The sequence below is a fragment of the Bactrocera latifrons genome, unplaced genomic scaffold (assembly GCF_001853355.1).
Source record: "Bactrocera latifrons isolate USDA-ARS-PBARC rearing strain unplaced genomic scaffold, ASM185335v1 scaffold_139, whole genome shotgun sequence".
NCBI classification, from domain to species: domain Eukaryota; kingdom Metazoa; phylum Arthropoda; class Insecta; order Diptera; family Tephritidae; genus Bactrocera; species Bactrocera latifrons.
Window position 1 is genome coordinate 662,445 of NW_017534841.1, and position 18,137 is coordinate 680,581.

The 18,137-nt window shown below is 36.7% G+C and overlaps 2 protein-coding genes across 3 annotated transcripts in view; one reads left to right on the top strand and one right to left on the bottom strand.

Moving 5' to 3' along the window:
* The window catches only part of LOC108965332 (potassium voltage-gated channel protein Shab), a 204,972-nt gene that overhangs the window by 170,510 nt on the left and 16,325 nt on the right, over positions 1-18,137 (top strand). Inside the window, exons 7-9 of one of the 2 annotated variants that reach the window (XM_018927670.1) lie at positions 212-435; positions 855-1,340; positions 15,761-15,874. In XM_018927670.1, coding sequence (XP_018783215.1) covers positions 212-435; positions 855-1,340; positions 15,761-15,874 — 824 coding nt within the window. The remainder of the gene's footprint in view (positions 1-211; positions 436-854; positions 1,341-15,760; positions 15,875-18,137) is intronic. The other variant, XM_018927672.1, reaches the window with a different exon arrangement.
* Positions 7,628-9,301, bottom strand: LOC108965333. Its single transcript, XM_018927673.1, has 3 exons — positions 9,162-9,301; positions 8,888-9,091; positions 7,628-8,813 (listed from the first exon to the last, which is right to left on the bottom strand). Exons 1-3 carry the CDS (start codon positions 9,187-9,189, stop codon positions 7,873-7,875), a joined length of 1,173 nt encoding a protein of 390 aa, XP_018783218.1. The 5' UTR covers positions 9,190-9,301; the 3' UTR covers positions 7,628-7,872.

An 18,137-nucleotide genomic window follows, 5' to 3' on the forward strand; every position in this document is an offset into this window, starting at 1 on the left:
AAAATTTCAAAATCTCCAAAATGCTTTAAATCTACAAATGTCACAAAAACCGAATGACTGCACGCATGCGCAACATAATTGCACGCACACTCACGCACCCACACACATGATCATGCATAATTTCGCAATTTATATATATCTATATATACCTATACATGTATATGTACACGTATATATGAAAACATGCAAAATTGCAACAAAAAAAAATTAGAAAAGCGCGAAAGTCGCAATAGATCAATAAACAATTGGCATCGTTTAACCCACGCGCTACGACGGTCCTCCACAGGGCACAATCTCTCGCAGACCGATGGGAACAGCACCGAAGATGGCGAGTCGACCAGCGGCGGCGGTCGCAATCCGGCCACCACCGGCGCCGGCTGTTACCGCAACTATGATCATATGGCCAATTTGAGGAATTCGAATATGACGCATCACGTAAGTTCCAACAGACACGCCTCTGTACACTCTACACACATACATATATGTACAATTTCATACATACATATGTATACGCGATATATACACGGTATATACATAGGTATATGTTGGTGTGTACGTGCGTATGTATGTCTGTATGTATATGTATGTGGCCAGAGCAATTGTTGTGAGTAAATTATGTGTGTTTGTTTGTTTTTTTCCCCACAAAACTAACTTTTTCGTATCTTTTACATGGACTAACTAACATTTCGTTCAAGCATAGCATAATAATAATAAGTATAGAGCTAGTACTGAATGTGTTCAAGTCATCTATGTACTACATATGTATATAATGTATATAAAGGCACAACATATTACCAGTCAACTAATAATGTTTCTTTCCTTCTCGCGAATTCGGCGAACGCGCTCTTGCATAGTTTCGTCCATCTGTACCTGATCAGGAATCAGTTCCTCCATATAGTTATGTCGATACGCCGAATGCCCACCTAACATCCATGACGGCCATGGAGAGCTACAAGCGCGAACAGCAGCAACGTCAATTGCAACAGCAGTTGTTGCGCGAACAACGCGAGAAGCTGGAGCTGGCCGCGCGTCAGGAAGCGGATGCCGCGCTGCTGACAACAGCGGCCGCCACGCTATTAAACGTCGCCAAACCATTGAGCACCACGACGCCAGCCAGCGCCAATGTCGTCGGCGGTGCAGCCACTGCGAATGTTGTGTCCGGCAGCGGCGGCAATGCGGCTGGTTCGGGGTCCACCACAGCGGCCGGCGTAGCGCCAGCAGCATCAGCGTCAGCTACGGCGGCGGATCAGGATACGGCCGCCAATTCGTCACAAGCTGGTGATAGTGTGTCGCTAGTGCCATCCGGTCCACGGCCATTGCAAATGATGATCGCACCTGGGGTAAGTGGAGTTTAGTTCGCACACACACACACACATGCACATATACACAGACACTAATATATAAACGAGCACTTATGCCCACAAACCCATACATAAATTATGGTGATCACATTGTTTGTAGGAGATTTTCTCGATAACCTTATAGAGAAAATCAAATTAATTTGTTACAAGGCAACCAACAGAAAGCATTTCTTTCAACGCACTTTGAAAATCGTATTAAAGTAACTCTAAAAGTCTAGCTAATTCATGCTAACCTTAATATCCATATATATTTTATATTTTTATTTTATTTTAGTAAAATGAGTTTAAGGCTAGTATTGCTCTGTTTTCTGAGTGAATGGTCACTTCTCTGAAAAAGGCTGCACTCCGGAACAGCAGATCTGCTCCTATCTTGTTGACAGCAGCCTCGGCTTGGAAAACATGACAATAGGCAGGAAGTCTGAAGCTGCAATTGATAGAGAGCTCCTGACAGAAACCCCTCCATCAAGCTTCCCCCAAGCTTTAATCCATTCGTAAAGAAGATCACGACCCTTCTCCTCCAACGGCTTCTTCCCATCCCTAGCTCCCTCGTCGGTATACGAGCAAAGAAGGATCCGCTAGAGTTCAGTTTGGCGACTCCATGATCTAAGTGATCCGATAAGAAGACAAAGTGCATTAGGATATCCGAGTGTTCAGATGCGATTCTGTTAAAAACCGAAATTGATAGCCACTTTCGCAGCCGCACACTTTCCGACGATGTCTACGGGCGCTATGTGCAAGATGAAGTGACGTGCCATAGTTATGTGGACCACATGTTTATGAGCCCAACCCGCTGAACGCTCTCGTGTTTTGTTGCAAGAGTGGTCTTTTCTAGAGCCTTCCACCACATAAAGACTCCATATAATATAATGTGCTTGACTATGGTGTCATAGAGCCAGAGGACCACTTACGGTGAGAGACCTCACCTTTTGCTAATGGCTCCTCTACAGCAGTATAAGGCAATCGATTCCTTTTTTGTCCGCTTTTCGATGTTCGCCTACCTTGAAAGCATCCCATCCCGCATGAGCCCTTCAGTGTATGCGGCGGTTACTACGTCCGCTATGTTTTTAACATAGGAATCTGCTGACGACAACCTTACCCCACGGTGCTCAAAAGCACAGCGGCTCAAATCAATGCACTGGTCAGCGCCCTGAGAATGCTAGGCACCACCTTGGTCGTGTTCGAGGCCCATCTAAAACCTCTGCCGTGCTATGGATTCGGCACACAGTTGCAATGCAACTAAACAACTCCGCAGGCTACATACGGATGTCTCCCATTTACGGCAGTTGGTCGATTTTACTTGGGTTGATGGTGAGACCACTTCCGATCGCCCAATTTGTTGCGACAGCTCGTACACGGTACTACATTGAAAAGTATCTAAATATTGATATTGATAGTCGTGGTTATCGTCCGTTAATGTCGTATAACTGTGTAGGGAAGAATATAGAAATACTGTGCTGTAAAAACATGTCGAACAAACCTCTAATATGACACGACCTGGCATGTTCATTGAGAATATATCAAAATTCTGCAATTATTTTCTTGTAAAACGAAATTTCCTAGTTCGTTGGAAGGACTGCTACCTTGGTCCACAAACTAGCTATAAAAATATACTAATTTTATTACTCGAGTCGATTGCTCACACACAAACGTCCGCTGTAGTCTCATGTGAAGCAGCCGCTACGTCCTCCCACAGAGATGAATTGTTTTATTTGAATTGCTTTTGCTTCGGTACTAATCTTCGACATTGTCGGCAAGTTGCTAAGCTAGCACCGGCATCGCTCTCAGAATCATTGCATTTACTGAGCGCCCCATGTCGACGAGATAATAAACCTCTGTTTACCTGCGTACCTGTGGGTTTTGAATCGATGATATCTGTTTTTGGAATACTCTTGAGAAAGTACCATATTATTTTTCCAAATTATTTTTCACAAACCAACTTCTTGACCAATCAAAAAAATTAATTTAATTAAAATAACGGTTTACTGTAATGTTCGGCTTGATATACATATCATCTTGCTGTATCAAAAGTCGCGAATTTGTACCAAATATAAAATTCATTTAACTCATCTCTAGTTATTCAATAAGAACGAGACAACGAGACTATAAGAGTAGTAAGGAACTAAGAGAACTTTTTACACGGTTATCGAGATTTCGCCTTCAACAATACACATACACATTTATATAGACCCACAAGCAAAATTTTGTAGTCACTATAGTTTCTAACATCCGCCCACCTCCTTTATTGGTACTTTATAATCGTTTTAGTAATTTTATTTGTTTCAAGTTGAATTATCGAATATGTTTCTATTACTAAATCACTGTGTTTCCCTAATTGTTTTCAGCTAAATTACAATTAATTATGTGTCATAAAAGTTAACTCATACAAACTTATATAATCACTATGGCATAACCATTTATAACATGATATCAATAACTTAAACTTATTATTTGCAATTATAAATATTTACTTTTAATTGTATACCCATGATATACCCATCTACACATATTTGATCTCTTCTCGGAGAAAGTTTTTCATACACGCGGTGTCTAGTACGACTCTTCGCAGTGCACTCACTGCAATTATGGTATGCTAGTTGAGTCTTCGCACTCCTCTCGTGCAACAATTGGTTGCCATGCCAAACTTGTGAACTTTCATATGTCTGAATGGGTGTTCATTCACGCCCAGTCAATTTTGCACTTGCCCGATGTCTTCGGCTACGTTTCAATTGTATTTTTATTCGTTCGCGTGATAATCAGATGATTAGCTGGCACGCAAACTCGCCTTCATGTCAGTTGCCATTGAACTTTTATTATGTGCTTTTAACGGCATTTTAATTGTGGTTCACTTTGCTAACTTTTTGAATGGCATGTAATGCCATTTACCATAACAAAAGGGAGAGGTACTTGTTTTAAATTTTTGGCTCATTTAAAAAACACAAAAATTTTGTACAAAAAAATCGGTGTATAATATCCATGAGAGATTTCCATTCTTTAAACTCTTTTCAATTTTAAAGGGGATCACTTTGAAGTTCCGACATAGATTTTGAAGAATAGTTTAAGAATTATGAACAAAGTCTTACTGTTTTTTGCTCATATTAGTAAGCTTTCCGTCGAAGAAAACACCCTCTAAAGTGGAGTTCAAAGTCTGGGAATATTAAAAAATTATCGATTGAAGTATTTCACACTTCCGAAATAATGTGGCAGTTGAATAATGGTCTCTCTATCTCTCTGCCATGTATCTCAAGTATTTCTTCAATGTTTCACAGAGCTACATGGTGAGCACCACAACTGCACGATGAAATTATATTCCTCTCATAAACAATTGTTTCTCTTATATAATTTACATACATTACATAAAGGTATTTGTTGTTTTTTTTAAGCTTTTTATAGTACAAATTATATATATTTACACTTTATCAACTAAGCCAAATAATTAGATGTTTTTGTAGATATTTAGTAAACTCTGTAATAATGTGTTTCATTTCATTGATGTTTTTCAATTATGTATACATTATAAATTAGTTATACATCTCTACATCTATTGAAATACACCACTTTACAAGAACAAATGTTAATAACCACTTTAATTACAAATACAATACAACTACAACTACAAATTAACAAATACTGCAAACAACTATAACATAACATAACATTTCTTAACCCATACCAGACCTTACGGGGAAAGAGTAAGGAGGTACAAAAAAGATTATCAAACATTTCACTTATTAATTTGCGTAACTTAATTTTTTATATTCTTTCATATACCGTTTCTTAAACAGTGAATGGGTTTTGCAAATTTGTCTTGACTCTTTAGTGGCTGCAGCATTCCTTTAGCTACATAAATGCTCATGTTCTTACGAAAATCGTGATTTGCAACAGCAAGAATGAAAACGCAGCTAATTAATTCATAATTATCAATTTCATTTCACTCAAATTGTGCGTGAATCAATTTTAAAGAAAAATTTAGCTTTTACTATCTAAAGTTTTGCATTGAAATAATTAAAGAAGTAAATATTTTGTTAAAAAAAAAGTAAATATTTTGTTAAAAAAATTTATAAGCATTTTTTCATACTGACTAATAAAATAAGTTCTTTAATTTTAACATAATAATTAATAAATAATTTATACTTAACTTGAAAAGTCAATTAAAAACCTATTAGAATCCAAGTAGTGTAAGTAGCAAAAACTATGGTGCTTAATAATTATTATTTATATAGGTTGTACTATATAACATACAAAATCATCTCAACGAACTAAAAAATAAATTTCTATAATTTATTTCGATTTTCTTATTACTTTCGATAAAATTTTTTAAATGAAAAACAAAAATAGAAATGCATGCTGCCTACTTTTAGGCTCTCTTATATTTTTCATTACAATTCGATATTTTCGGTTAATAATATCAGCATTGACAGTCTTTTAATCATAAGAAATTAAAGACCAATGGATTTATCTCCGGATTTATATCCGAATAGTTATGTGATAATCAAAATCGCCCAGCAGATTTCAGCAATTAGTCTAAGTGTCTTCGTGCGAATGTACAAGGTTCAATTCATTTCTATACTATTATAATCATAGGAAATAACGCTATTTGGTAAAATAGTCCATGCTCCATTTATAAAGGGTGATCCATTTCCAGGTTTCCTGCTTTTTTAAATAAAAAAAGAGAAACTTCAAATGGTCTGTCCATTGAATCCAATCTGTGATGACTTGTTCGAACATTTCGGCTGGTGACTGGTGGACTTTACATATCCCCACAGGTAAAAGTATAACGACGTCATATCACGCGGTCTTGGTGGCCTATCGACCTGCCTAAAACGTGAAATTATCTGTTTTCCGAATTGTTTTCTCAATAAATGCATTGATTGATGCGCTGTGTGGGAAGTGGTGCCGTCTCGATGAAACCAAGTGTCGCCGAGATCACGAGTTTCAATTTCAGGCATCAAATTGTTGAAATTCAATTCAATTGTAAAGAAATCGAGATAAACAAATCGATAAGTAGAGTATAGATTTCATATTGCAAATATTAACTTACGCAGAAATCTATTTAAATCAAGCTAAAGAAGCGAGAGATGAAAATTAATAGAGTTAAATAGATTCATCCTTTATTAACAAAATTATCTAACACTCTTATTAATCATTAAAACGTCTATATATTATACTTATATTTTTTTAATAAATAAATCAACTAATTTTTTAGGCTCCTTTTCTAATATAATATGATTAAATTCTGATGCTATTACATTTGCCAGAAGGTTGGTAGATAGGCTGTTCCTGGCCACATTACAGTAGTGATTTGCAGTTATGTTGCTATTTAGCTCGACCTCCCTCTGCTTGAGTTTTTTAGATACAGTTAAAACGTTTCGTTGTGGGAGCGAGTACTATTCTGGGAGCTGCTTAATTAGGTGATTTCCGCGGGACATTCTGATTGCTTCCTTGCAGAAAACTTTTGTATGCCTTCACTGGCTGTTTTGGTTTAGAGGGGATATATCAGCTGAGGTACCAGAAGCCTGAACTTTGGCTATATTTTCGAGTACAATGACTGTCGTCTGATGCCAGCTTTTCTTCTTTCTAACCTCTCTTTTGGCTTCTTTCCTACCTCTCCTTTGGTTACCGTACCGGTTGGTACTCTTGGCTGCTTAGTATGCGCACGATTAAATATTTAATTTTTGGGTACTTTGACTTGTACTCTCCGTTTTTACTGCTGTCAGTACCGGCTTAATAAGCCTGGAACACTCGGTTTATCGCCTCCTGACTGGAGGCATAATATTTGCCGTTTTCCCCTTACTGGAAGCGTCAATCTTCAAAGTGTCAGTTCTTGTTATTTTGTTGATATTGTTTAGTTCCATGTGCGACCACCGAAGTCAGCCGAAAAGGTTGGTCACTCGTCCGCAGAACCAGCATGCATAGCTAAGGAATTTCATACCTCCGACCTAAGTCTACTTAACTGTAATGGCAAAGGACAGTCAACTCGGTAGCATTCCTCCAAATTACATAAGGCAATCTGACCATTGAGCCATCAGCGGCACTTTGTGTGCTCACACTTCCATTGAAGACAGGGCTCTCTATTGACATATCTCCAATTTGTTTGAACCATGGACGCTCTTAATTTGTAAGTGGAATTTGAGTTCCCTTTTTAGGATTCCACCATTACTATTACTTAAACCCCTTCGTTACAACAAAGTGACCAAACGCTGCAGTAAATCAAAGAAATAAAAATAAAAAGATTATTTGAGTTCCATAACTCCAAAAAAAACATCATATAATTTATAAATAGTCATTTATTGTGATTATTGAATGAGAGTGGACATGAAAGTTAAATAAAATAATCAAAAATACAAGAAACACTCTTCTTTTATGAAGTGAAGTGCACAAAACAACACAAATCGTTTCAGAAATACAGTTTAAAAAAATATATACAGGCGTAGACCTACATATGAGAGACTAAAGATATTAGATGGATTTATATATACATATACGTAGAGGGAGTAAAAAGCATATTTGAAACTTAATCGTAATCATAGTCAGCATAAAGTGGCGCCGGCTCCGGAGGTGCTTGCTCTTGCATTGATAACACCGGCGGCACGGCGGTCGGCCGCTCCGCAGCTGCCAACGGTTGCTTCAACTTATCCAACAAACTACCGATATCGAACTTCACCGTCGGCACGGCAATACCTTCCGCCGCCTGCAAGCCGACCATTTGCGAGGAGAGTGCGTCCACATCTTGACGCGCTGCAAAGAGCAGTTGATCGTGCGCAGCTAACTGCAATTGTGCCGTTTGAGCACGTATGGCAGCCGAAGCGACCTCTTGCTGAGCATTCTGCAGCGCTGCTGTCACGCTGCGCACATGATTGGCAGCCTCCTCCAGCTGCTGTTGCGCTGAATTGGCGACCGCTTGCGCCTTCTTGATTTCAATGGCTTCAAGTTGAACGCGCGCCTGCGCCACATACAGATGTTGCACAAGTGAGTGCAGCGCACGAGTTTTACCCTCCTGCTCAGTCAGCGAGACGGGTGGAAAAACCTCAGACGGCGGCATTAGTAAGCCGTCATAGGAACCGTTACTAGCGCCACCTATCAGACTCTTCAGCGACATGCAGGTGGTCGCCTCGACGGGACGCGAACCACCCTTTTTTCCGGATGACTCTTCCTCCGGTATGCACGTTGTCGTCTCGACTTCGGGCGTACATGTAGTCGTATGCATGGCTTGAGTTGTTGTGTTTTGTGGAGCAACGGTGACAGTTACTGCAGTTGGCGCTGCTGTTGTTGGTTGTAGAGTCGTTGCGGCCGGTTGAGGCGCCGTCGTTATACTTTGCGGTGTTGTTTGTGGCTTTTCGGTAGTATGCACTTCGTGTTTTGCCGATTGTCCCGGTATAACAGCCACACACGTCGTTGCCACTACACCATGCGTGCTGGGTGTGTGTGTTTCTACATGCTTGGGTGGTTCGGTTTCTTAAAAAGATATAAAATGTTGGAAAAATATAACATTCAACATTTAGGATTCAACATTTCTTCTCTACACACACCACATTCCGTTGTTGTCTCCGCTGAGCGCGGAAACATAACATAATCCGATTCAGATTCTTTTGGTTGATAGTCGTCATCAGCTAAATTGGCACTCTGCATATAGTCCATATCATCATCCATGTCGGGTTCCAAATAAAAATAATCGTCACTACGAAACGGTATTGGAGTTGTACTTGTAATGTGCAAAATCACCACCAGAAGTACTGCAACGAAGTGAAACGAAAAAAAGCCTTTCGTTTACGGCATATATGGTGTATAACTCATTGAACTCACCAGTCCATATGCAGCGCCTCAGTTGCATTGAAATGACATTTAGGGTTCTTTGTTATTTCGTTTTCACTCGTATTCCGAATGCAATTTGTCAAAATTGGTCTGGCTAGAAATAAATAATAAATAAACAAATCTGACGTACATTAAATTTCTGTTTTCACTCAAAAAGTAACAATGACAGGCTTTTACTTTTTTCAAAAACACGCATAGAAAAAACTAAATGAAAATTTGAGTTCTCGTACGTTTCTTGATTTTGACACATGGAATCAGAATGTAAGCAAATAAATCTTGAATGTACATCTAATGTTACGGCAAATGTTAGTTACAGATGTGTTAACAATTTCATTTACAGCGCTTGAGCTTAAAATTATGCAGTTAGGTTTAATTGAAATTATTGCTTTATACGTATATGTATTTGAAGACCTTAGTTGCTAAAATGTCTATATCACAATATCTTAGTCAATGTTAGCCAACGTAGACGAATTTAATAAAAACCAAGTAAAGAAGGACTAAATTAGGATGTAATCGCACATAGAAACACATACGTAGGGACAGTAAAAAGCATAGGTAAGGATATACCTTTAGCTGTTGCAATGCTTTATTTTAAAAATGTTGCGAAAAATTCAACATTCACTTTTCGACGAAATCAAAGTCACAAGCCTTCTCGCAATATTATCCATTTCAAGCACAAAAATGCACCGTTATTTGAAGAACATGCTCTTTCATTTTTATTTAAGATATGTAAGTCTCATATTTGCCGATACATGCGCTATAATGTCAACTGGAAGCTCGAAAAATCTCTATTAGGTATATGGAGGCTAAAGACATTACTATTCCGATTCAACCTTTCTTTAATCACTGGCATAATATTATAAGAAAAGGATTCTCTTCAAACTCCTATGTTATATCTTAGTTGGGCCAATGTTTTGGAAAAAAGTCCTCGTAATAGAATTTATGGTTCACAGTATTGGTCCGATTCGGGCAATCCTTGATCGCAAGGTGGAATACTTCAGTGACACTTTTAGCTTGTTATGTAAATTCGTGCTAGACGGAATTTAAAATTATTTTATATGGCGAGTAGCTGTGGGTTTAGTCCCATTTCTCACCATAATGTAGGAATAGCAAGATAATATTACATACAAAATTTGGTTGAAATCGGTCGACTAGGTTTTGTTAGTGTGGACGTGCATCTGCCACGACACTCGTTCTTCCATCTTCGTTGCCATCTTGTTATGGTATTTTTCTTTATTTGCTCTATTGCCTTATTGTTATTTTCGGATATTTCCTTTAGCTTCCACAGCTTTTCCTTTCGTATGACAGAAGGCAATTGAGGCATTATTGCTTATAACTAGTACTACTGACACTGTTCGGTAGGCTGGTGCAACTCTGAGAGCTGCGGTACGCTGCACTTTGGCCACTACCTTGTCCAGTTTTCTTTTTTTTCTCAGCTCCGTATAATAGTACGCTGATTGTCAGCAACATTAGGAGTTTTTTCTTTGCTTACCTGGTGTCCCCTATGTGATTTTCGCTGCCTTTCCTGCGGCGTACTGGATTTGTGACCGGAAGATTAGTCTGGGCTCCAGCCTTACGTCCTTGAAATATCCGTAGTCGTTGACATAGCATAAAATTTAATAAATATGATGTCATCCAAACATAGCTCAATAAATGTACCAATTTCTTAAACACGACTTTTACCCGCCATTTATACAACAATATCCTCAATCATCATACCACCATGTTATATCATGTTATATCATATGACTACTTTCAGATAGTGTGACAGCAGTAGTAACAATATTTAATTATAATGTGTGTCTCATAAAATTATGAGCATAGCCTACACCATATACTCCTTTGAGCCAATTTACGCATGCTCTAAATTTCCACACACCTCTTGAAAACCTTTTTTGAATTTCATATCTCCCTTACTTTTCGGATGAAAATGTTTGCCAGAATTTCCAGGCGAAAGAGTTAGGCATTGAGGGAGCCACCATCATGATGAGGCACAGACAATAATTAATAATAGAACTATCTATATATCGTTTTAGATAAAAATTTCAAACATCGTCTATTATGTTTCATGTTTTTTAGAACAAAATTTTGTCCCTCGTATTTCTGAAACTAATTATTATATATTTTCTATTATTTCTATCACAAATTCTCGTATCATCAGTAAAACAAGGTTAACATAGGTAGACATATTTTGAAATATGGTTATGTTTTATTTATTTATTTCTATTTTGACTATTAGACAGAAAATGTTAATTAACTGATAATAGCAACTCTATGGTTTAGCATATTTCAACCAAGGTTTTCATATTCAACAGATTCTTCTATTATTCAATGTTAATATAAATATGCAGCCTATGCAAATTTCACTTCATACATGAAATAAATGTCTACGATTATTAAATTTTATTAGTACGTGGCCGCGTGGCATTAAAAGCCACTAGTCGCTTAAGAGCTATTAATATGAAATTAAGCGCTTAAATAACGTAAACGTAAGTTTTAAAGACATGTTTAAGCAATTCATTGTCACACCCTTAAGACCCCACAAATTGTTCCACGCGGCCGAGAGGATTTGTCATACTACAAGTATATATACTAGTACCTAAATACATTAGGGTGTTCATTATATCTCCTGAAGTTTCAGCTTTTGCCCTGAAACCAAAGATCCAGCATAAGCAAACACTTTATTTCCACTTTAAACCGTGACTACATGACTTTTCCAAAATATTTTATACAGAATTATTTGATATTTTACCTTAAAAGAGTTAACCTATAACTTCAAAAGAGTGATATTCTAATACATAACTTTCTCTACAAAGAAAGTCTAGGGCCCTACTTTGTGAGCTGATTCAGCTAAAACTTTGCTCGAATTCGATTTTTTTATTCGATAATTCGATTTTCTCATTTTCAATCCTATTTCCGAATAAAATATTCGTTTGCTTTTGAGTTGTGGAATACAAAAACGAACAAGTAAGGAAGGGCTAAGTTCGGGTGTCACCGAACATTTTATACTCTCGCATGATAAAGTGATAATCGAGATTTCAGGCGTGGTTGTGAACCGATTTCACCCATCGGACGGACAGACAGACATCCGGATTTCAACTSTACTCGTCACCCTGATCACTTTGGTAACCCTATATCTGACTCTTTCAGTTTTAGGACTTACAAACAACCGTTATGTGAACAAAACTATAATACTCTCTTTAGCAACTTTGTTGCGAGAGTATAAAAATATAAGTATTCCGGCACAGGGCGGTACAACTTTCGCATAATTATAAGATACATAGCTCCGAATATCGAATAGAGTATATTTTCGAATCGATATACAGCATAGGACCCTTAAAAAAATAAAAAAATAAAGATTTTTCATAAAAATATTTCGTAAAAGTTATATGCACATCAAGTTATATATCAAATGACCCCAGGCGCTTGTTGAGCCTTGCAAATTATATGTTACTCATACGACATGGTGTACTATATGAGTATAATACATTTGATGCAAAAAATCATTGACGACTTTTTTGTAGAGCATTCAATTTCCCATCAAACTATGAAACAAGATAATTTTTTGAATTGTCCTGTCGGATAATAAGACAAAAACAAAAACTGTAAGACGGAGAACCTTCCCGCTACAATTAAAAGCTCATACTTGGTGAGACTTTCTTAAAGGTGAATAAGAGCCTATTTTTCAACCACCCTAATACATGTGTTGATGTGTTTTATGTGTAGGTAATATAAAGCTTGAGCACAAGGATGTAAAATTTTTCAAGCAAAAGTGCTGAGAAATGTGCTCACACAGATGCACGCAATTGCAATCAGGCAATGAAAATTTTGCACCAAGCACAAAGCAACAAACGAAACAATTGCGGATGCTGCGCCTTGGGTGATTTTCCGTGCCGCGTCCGTATATATAAATGCCTACATAAGCACTTTTATGTATCTTATATAAGCTGGTAATCCAGTAGAGATTTGGTGGTTCAGACTAGCATATTTTCAAGAAACAAAAGAACTAGTTCGTAACAGAAAAGAATTATTATTGTAAAACCAGGATGTTTGAAGAAATGACTAGGTAAAAGTTAGTTTTTTCTTCGGAATAAATCAAGCTCCAACAGTTGCATAAAAAGAATAGTAAATATATATTTTCTAACTTTTCCAATGCCATAAATATCATCCTCGATCAGTAGCTCTGTCTATAAAAAAAAAACGTTTCAATTTGGCTCCCTTACACCTTTTTGTAGCTATATTTGAAGTTTTATTTAAAAACTTCTTATTCCGCATTTCGCATACTACTGGTGGTACTACTGGTCCAAGAATACAAATAGATTCAAAATTTGCTACCAGGAATGTTAGAATTACCATTTCGTCTGCAAGAGAACACATGTATGTATATACATATATATTGTACAAGCACTCATACCTATATATAGCATAGGCGTATAAATAATGGCTTAGAAAGCGGATGTGGAAAACGCTTTAGTCGTCACAGTTTCGTGGCCAGCAATATGAGCAAAATTCACTAACGGAAAAGATAAACGAAAAACTTGACTTAAATTAGACTTGTTGAAATAAATTGTTTGTGTTAGCGTTATTTATTGTTTCCTTTCCTCTTCGTATATTTGCTTAAAGATTAAGTCAAGAAGGCTTATTCGAAAACCTTGGTTAAAATTTCAACAAAACACTTATGGAATTATAACGGAATCAATCTGACAGAACAGAGGTTCAATCTGTCCGCTCAATCATCGTCTATTGGGGATCAGGTTCACCATCTCTTGGTATCATGCTTTTGCTGTCATTCAACAGGCTGCAGAAGTCTTCCCTTTATAATTTCAGTATGGTCTAGGCAGCAGTCACTGGATCACCTTGAAATCTGTTGTTATCGCCGCTTATTTTCGTAGAATTTTCGAAAATTATCCCTGTGAGGCAGCTTAGCAAGCTCTTCGTCCTCACGTATTTCGGCCTTTCTCATTTTTATCAGCAAATACGTCTTGCTTCCCTCTTCAGCTCTTAGTATCTATCCCATCTCGCACATGGTGTGGTCAATAGTAACGTTGCGAGGTAGGCAATATATTTTCTCTCCACTGCGACACGGCATTCCTCATCGTAACAGCTGTCCTTTTACTTTATCCGAAAATCAATGGTTTCGTTTACAGCTGTACTTAAGTAGCTTGAAATGCCGTCCTGCAGTTTCCTTATATCGAGTTGTTGATGAGAGCTCTAAGCAGGAGTGCAAGTCGAGTGGAAAATCGTTCGGCGGTCTGTTGTGATTGCAGCTTCTCGACGTCGAATCTTCCTTGTGTTTGCGTATCTTGGCTGCAACAAGATAGCGTTCCAAGCCAGTGCTGGGACCTTGGAATGTACGCACGTCTAAAACACCGGAGACACATGAGCCCAAATCAGCGATATGTTGAATCAAAACATCCATCGCTTAAGTATTAATATATGTATATGCTTCTTGTTTGAGGTTATATCGAAATAAGAAATAGTTAGATTCTATTAAAATCACACTGTCATAGAAACTAAAGGAACTATTCTTTTTTCTGCATAGCTTCTAACGTTTGGGTAACGAAAAGTAACTGATTTTACTAATAAGTCATTAAATCTGTGCGATCGCTTACTTATACTACATAATTATACAATTTTTCTTCTTCTTCTTCTTTATGTATGCTAAATGTTAGACGCATTAATAATATATTAAGCCTACATATTCATTTTAACATTTATAAAATTATTTCATATTTCTTGTAATATACACCATCTTTGCTCACACATTATCAAATACATGCAAATATATAGCACTCACACAAAGCTAATATTTACCGTTAATTATTATATATGTTAATTAACAATTTTCATAATCTACTCATTATAATATGTATGTATGTACTTGCAACGCCGCTTTAAACTAATATGTTTGTACTCTCTTAACATAAAGTCTTCAACCGCTTCACTACGCACGCCTTAACGCACACGAGCACTGTCACAATTTATTAAGCACGTGTGCACAGCCAGTAGTAAGTATGTTTGTACATATATAAGTCGCGTTGCCACTACTCAGCCACTTTCTAGTCACCACTTGCCGTCGGCATGCTGCTAAAAGCCGATTCAAAAGCTCGCAGTACTAGCACTTTACCTAATATACTAACTCTATATATGTGCATATATTTGTAAATATCTTTGCACGCATATATATGTATATATCACTCTCTAGCACCATCTTATGCATTTAAGTTTACTCTTTAAATATTTGAGCTGCTGCTTGGCATGCGAATAGCTGACTACTTTAGCGTTTCTGTTTTCTTCAACACTTGATATTTGTAATTTTCCACTCTAACCCCAAATCCCATCGCCCACAAATACCACCTCAATCCTTAACCACAACAATAATGTCCAAACCCCGTCCAGCATTCCATATCCAATGCTAAATAAAAAAGACTAGCCATCAACTGCTATCCCACCACTTATGTAATTGCGTCCAACTATTCCAACAAAATAACCCAAACAAAAAACAACAAACATAAAATATTAGCAAAAAACTATAATTAAGTGCAGTGTAAGAGAAAAACAAAAACAAATCGTTATTCACAATTTTATAGGAAGTGGCCGAGCTGCGACGTCAGGTGGCACTCGAGAATTTACAAAACCAAAGAATGGATAATCTGGAGCAGGATGTACCTGTGGAATTTGAATGCTGTTTTTGCACAACGAAGGTATTTTCTTTTTATTCGCTTATAATTAATAAAAATCGTAATAAATTTACTTTGTAAATACACGCACCAACATAAGCCAATAATCTAATTTGAAGCAGAAGCTGCAGTACAGCTGTAATTAAATTAATTGGAAATGCATGCTTGTTTATAAATAAATTTTTTTTTTATAATTTTTTAAAAAGTTATCATTAGTCTTTATTTATTTTTTATTTTATTGCCAATTATGAATTTGTGGTAAGCACTTTTTACTCGTATTCTGAAATTTTGCCGTTGTTTGCATCGTGTTTTACTGCTACTTTTTATTTACATTTAGTAAGAAAAAATCTGTTTTGCACTGTTTCAAAATTATATCTACTAAATTCATAATTTCAAACATCATTTTACTATATGCTGGTTAAAAATGTTAACCCTTAATGAGACGCGTGGAGTTAGAAATTATTTGTTTTAAAAAAATAATTGCTTTTCTATTTGTTTTTGGGGTTATACATATGTCTGCAGACACAAATTGTTACTAAGTACTAATGTCAGCAAAATATAGTAAGACTTTATTCATAATTTTAGAGATCTTAATTTCTTCTTCCAAACCTATGTCGTCTCGCTCGCTCTCGTAACCCCCATGCCCCAATACACTTCTGCCAACGTTCATTCCTATTTACGAAACAGTTGTTAAAGTACATTTCCGGAGCTTAATCAAGCAAATAAGGATTTAATTTTAAAACTTTTAACATATTTTTCAAATAGCCAATGTTTTTTCCAACCGTCGACAAGCTTCTTAAAGTAAATTTCCAGAATAGTCTTCAATGCGTGTAGCGGTTCACGGATAAAGTCTTCAGTTGACTCAAAACTGTTTCCCCGAAGCGATCGTTTGATTTTGCTGAATAGCCAGAAGTCTCACAAAGCCTAAACATGCGAACACGGTAGTTGCGGTGCGATATTGGTTGAAAACCTGTCAAAAAACTCAATAAAAATCAATGCGCAGTATGCGACGGTGCTTTATCGTGGTGCAAAATCCAAGAGTTGTCGACCTATAATGCCGGCCTCTTCTTACGAATAGCTTCGCGCAAACGACGCATAACATTAAATGGCATTCCTTGTTAACAATTTGAAATGACGAAATCTGTCAACAACCTTGATTTTCGACCTACTTTGATATGAGTTTTTCGTCTTCGGCTCACCTTTGACGCGATATTCGGCCGATTGATCGTTTCTTTCCGAGCCGCAAGCATAGATTCAAGACTCATCACCAGTAATAACACGTTTTCAAACATCCTGGTAGAAGGAAAGTATTGTCTCACAGTCATTAACGCGACACTGTTTTTCGTAAAAATCGAGAGATCTTACAACCAAACGTGCTTTCACTTTTCTTAGACCCAATTTATCTTTCAAAATGGGTTTCACTGATTCTTCCGGTATTTCAGCGATGCCAGTAAGATCTCTGATTAATAATCACCAGTTGATGTTGATGGCGTCCTGGACGTGGTTCGGCGTCAACGCGTTCTCGATCCTCTTTGAACAATTTGCGCCAATCAAAAACACTTGCTCGTAACAAACAATTACCACCGAACAATTATCACCTCTTCTAACATTCGGAACTTTTCGGCGCCATTGATAATGTTTCTTAAAACTAAAACAATGACGGATTTTTTTATACAAATTTGATTATCTATTAAAATCAACAAAACCAAAAAAAAAAATATATATATATAAAATATCGTAAAATGGTAGTATTTATTACTTCATGTGATAAAGAAATAGTTTTAAATTTCAATGGCAAGTTTCGATGGTTTCATGGTTGGTTTCGACAAAAATTTTAAATTTTATTCATTCGCAATTTTTTTCTCAAATACCCATATACAAATACTAAAGAGAATATTTTTGATTTGTATTACTTTCTTAAAAACGCTTTTATCTCAGCGTTGGATTCTTTAAGACTCTAGTCGTCAAAGTAGGGTTAATATTTTCGAACAGCGCCGCTATCAGCATCACTAACTTGTTTTCAATCTGTCAGTATAATTTTAATCCATTACAATATCATATTTGTTCATTTTCATTGGCGCACTACAGCACTTGTATTTACTCTAAACTTTGGTTAGTAATCAGTTAGTTTGACACGTTTTTGCCTTACAACACAAAAAATGTGATATAGATTTTTTTGAACTTCCGTAAAGAAACCCATTGTAGCGTAGTTTCAAAAAATATCTAGTAGTTTTAGCAATAATGTAGCTTAATATTATATATTTTTACCAAATATTTATTTAACGGT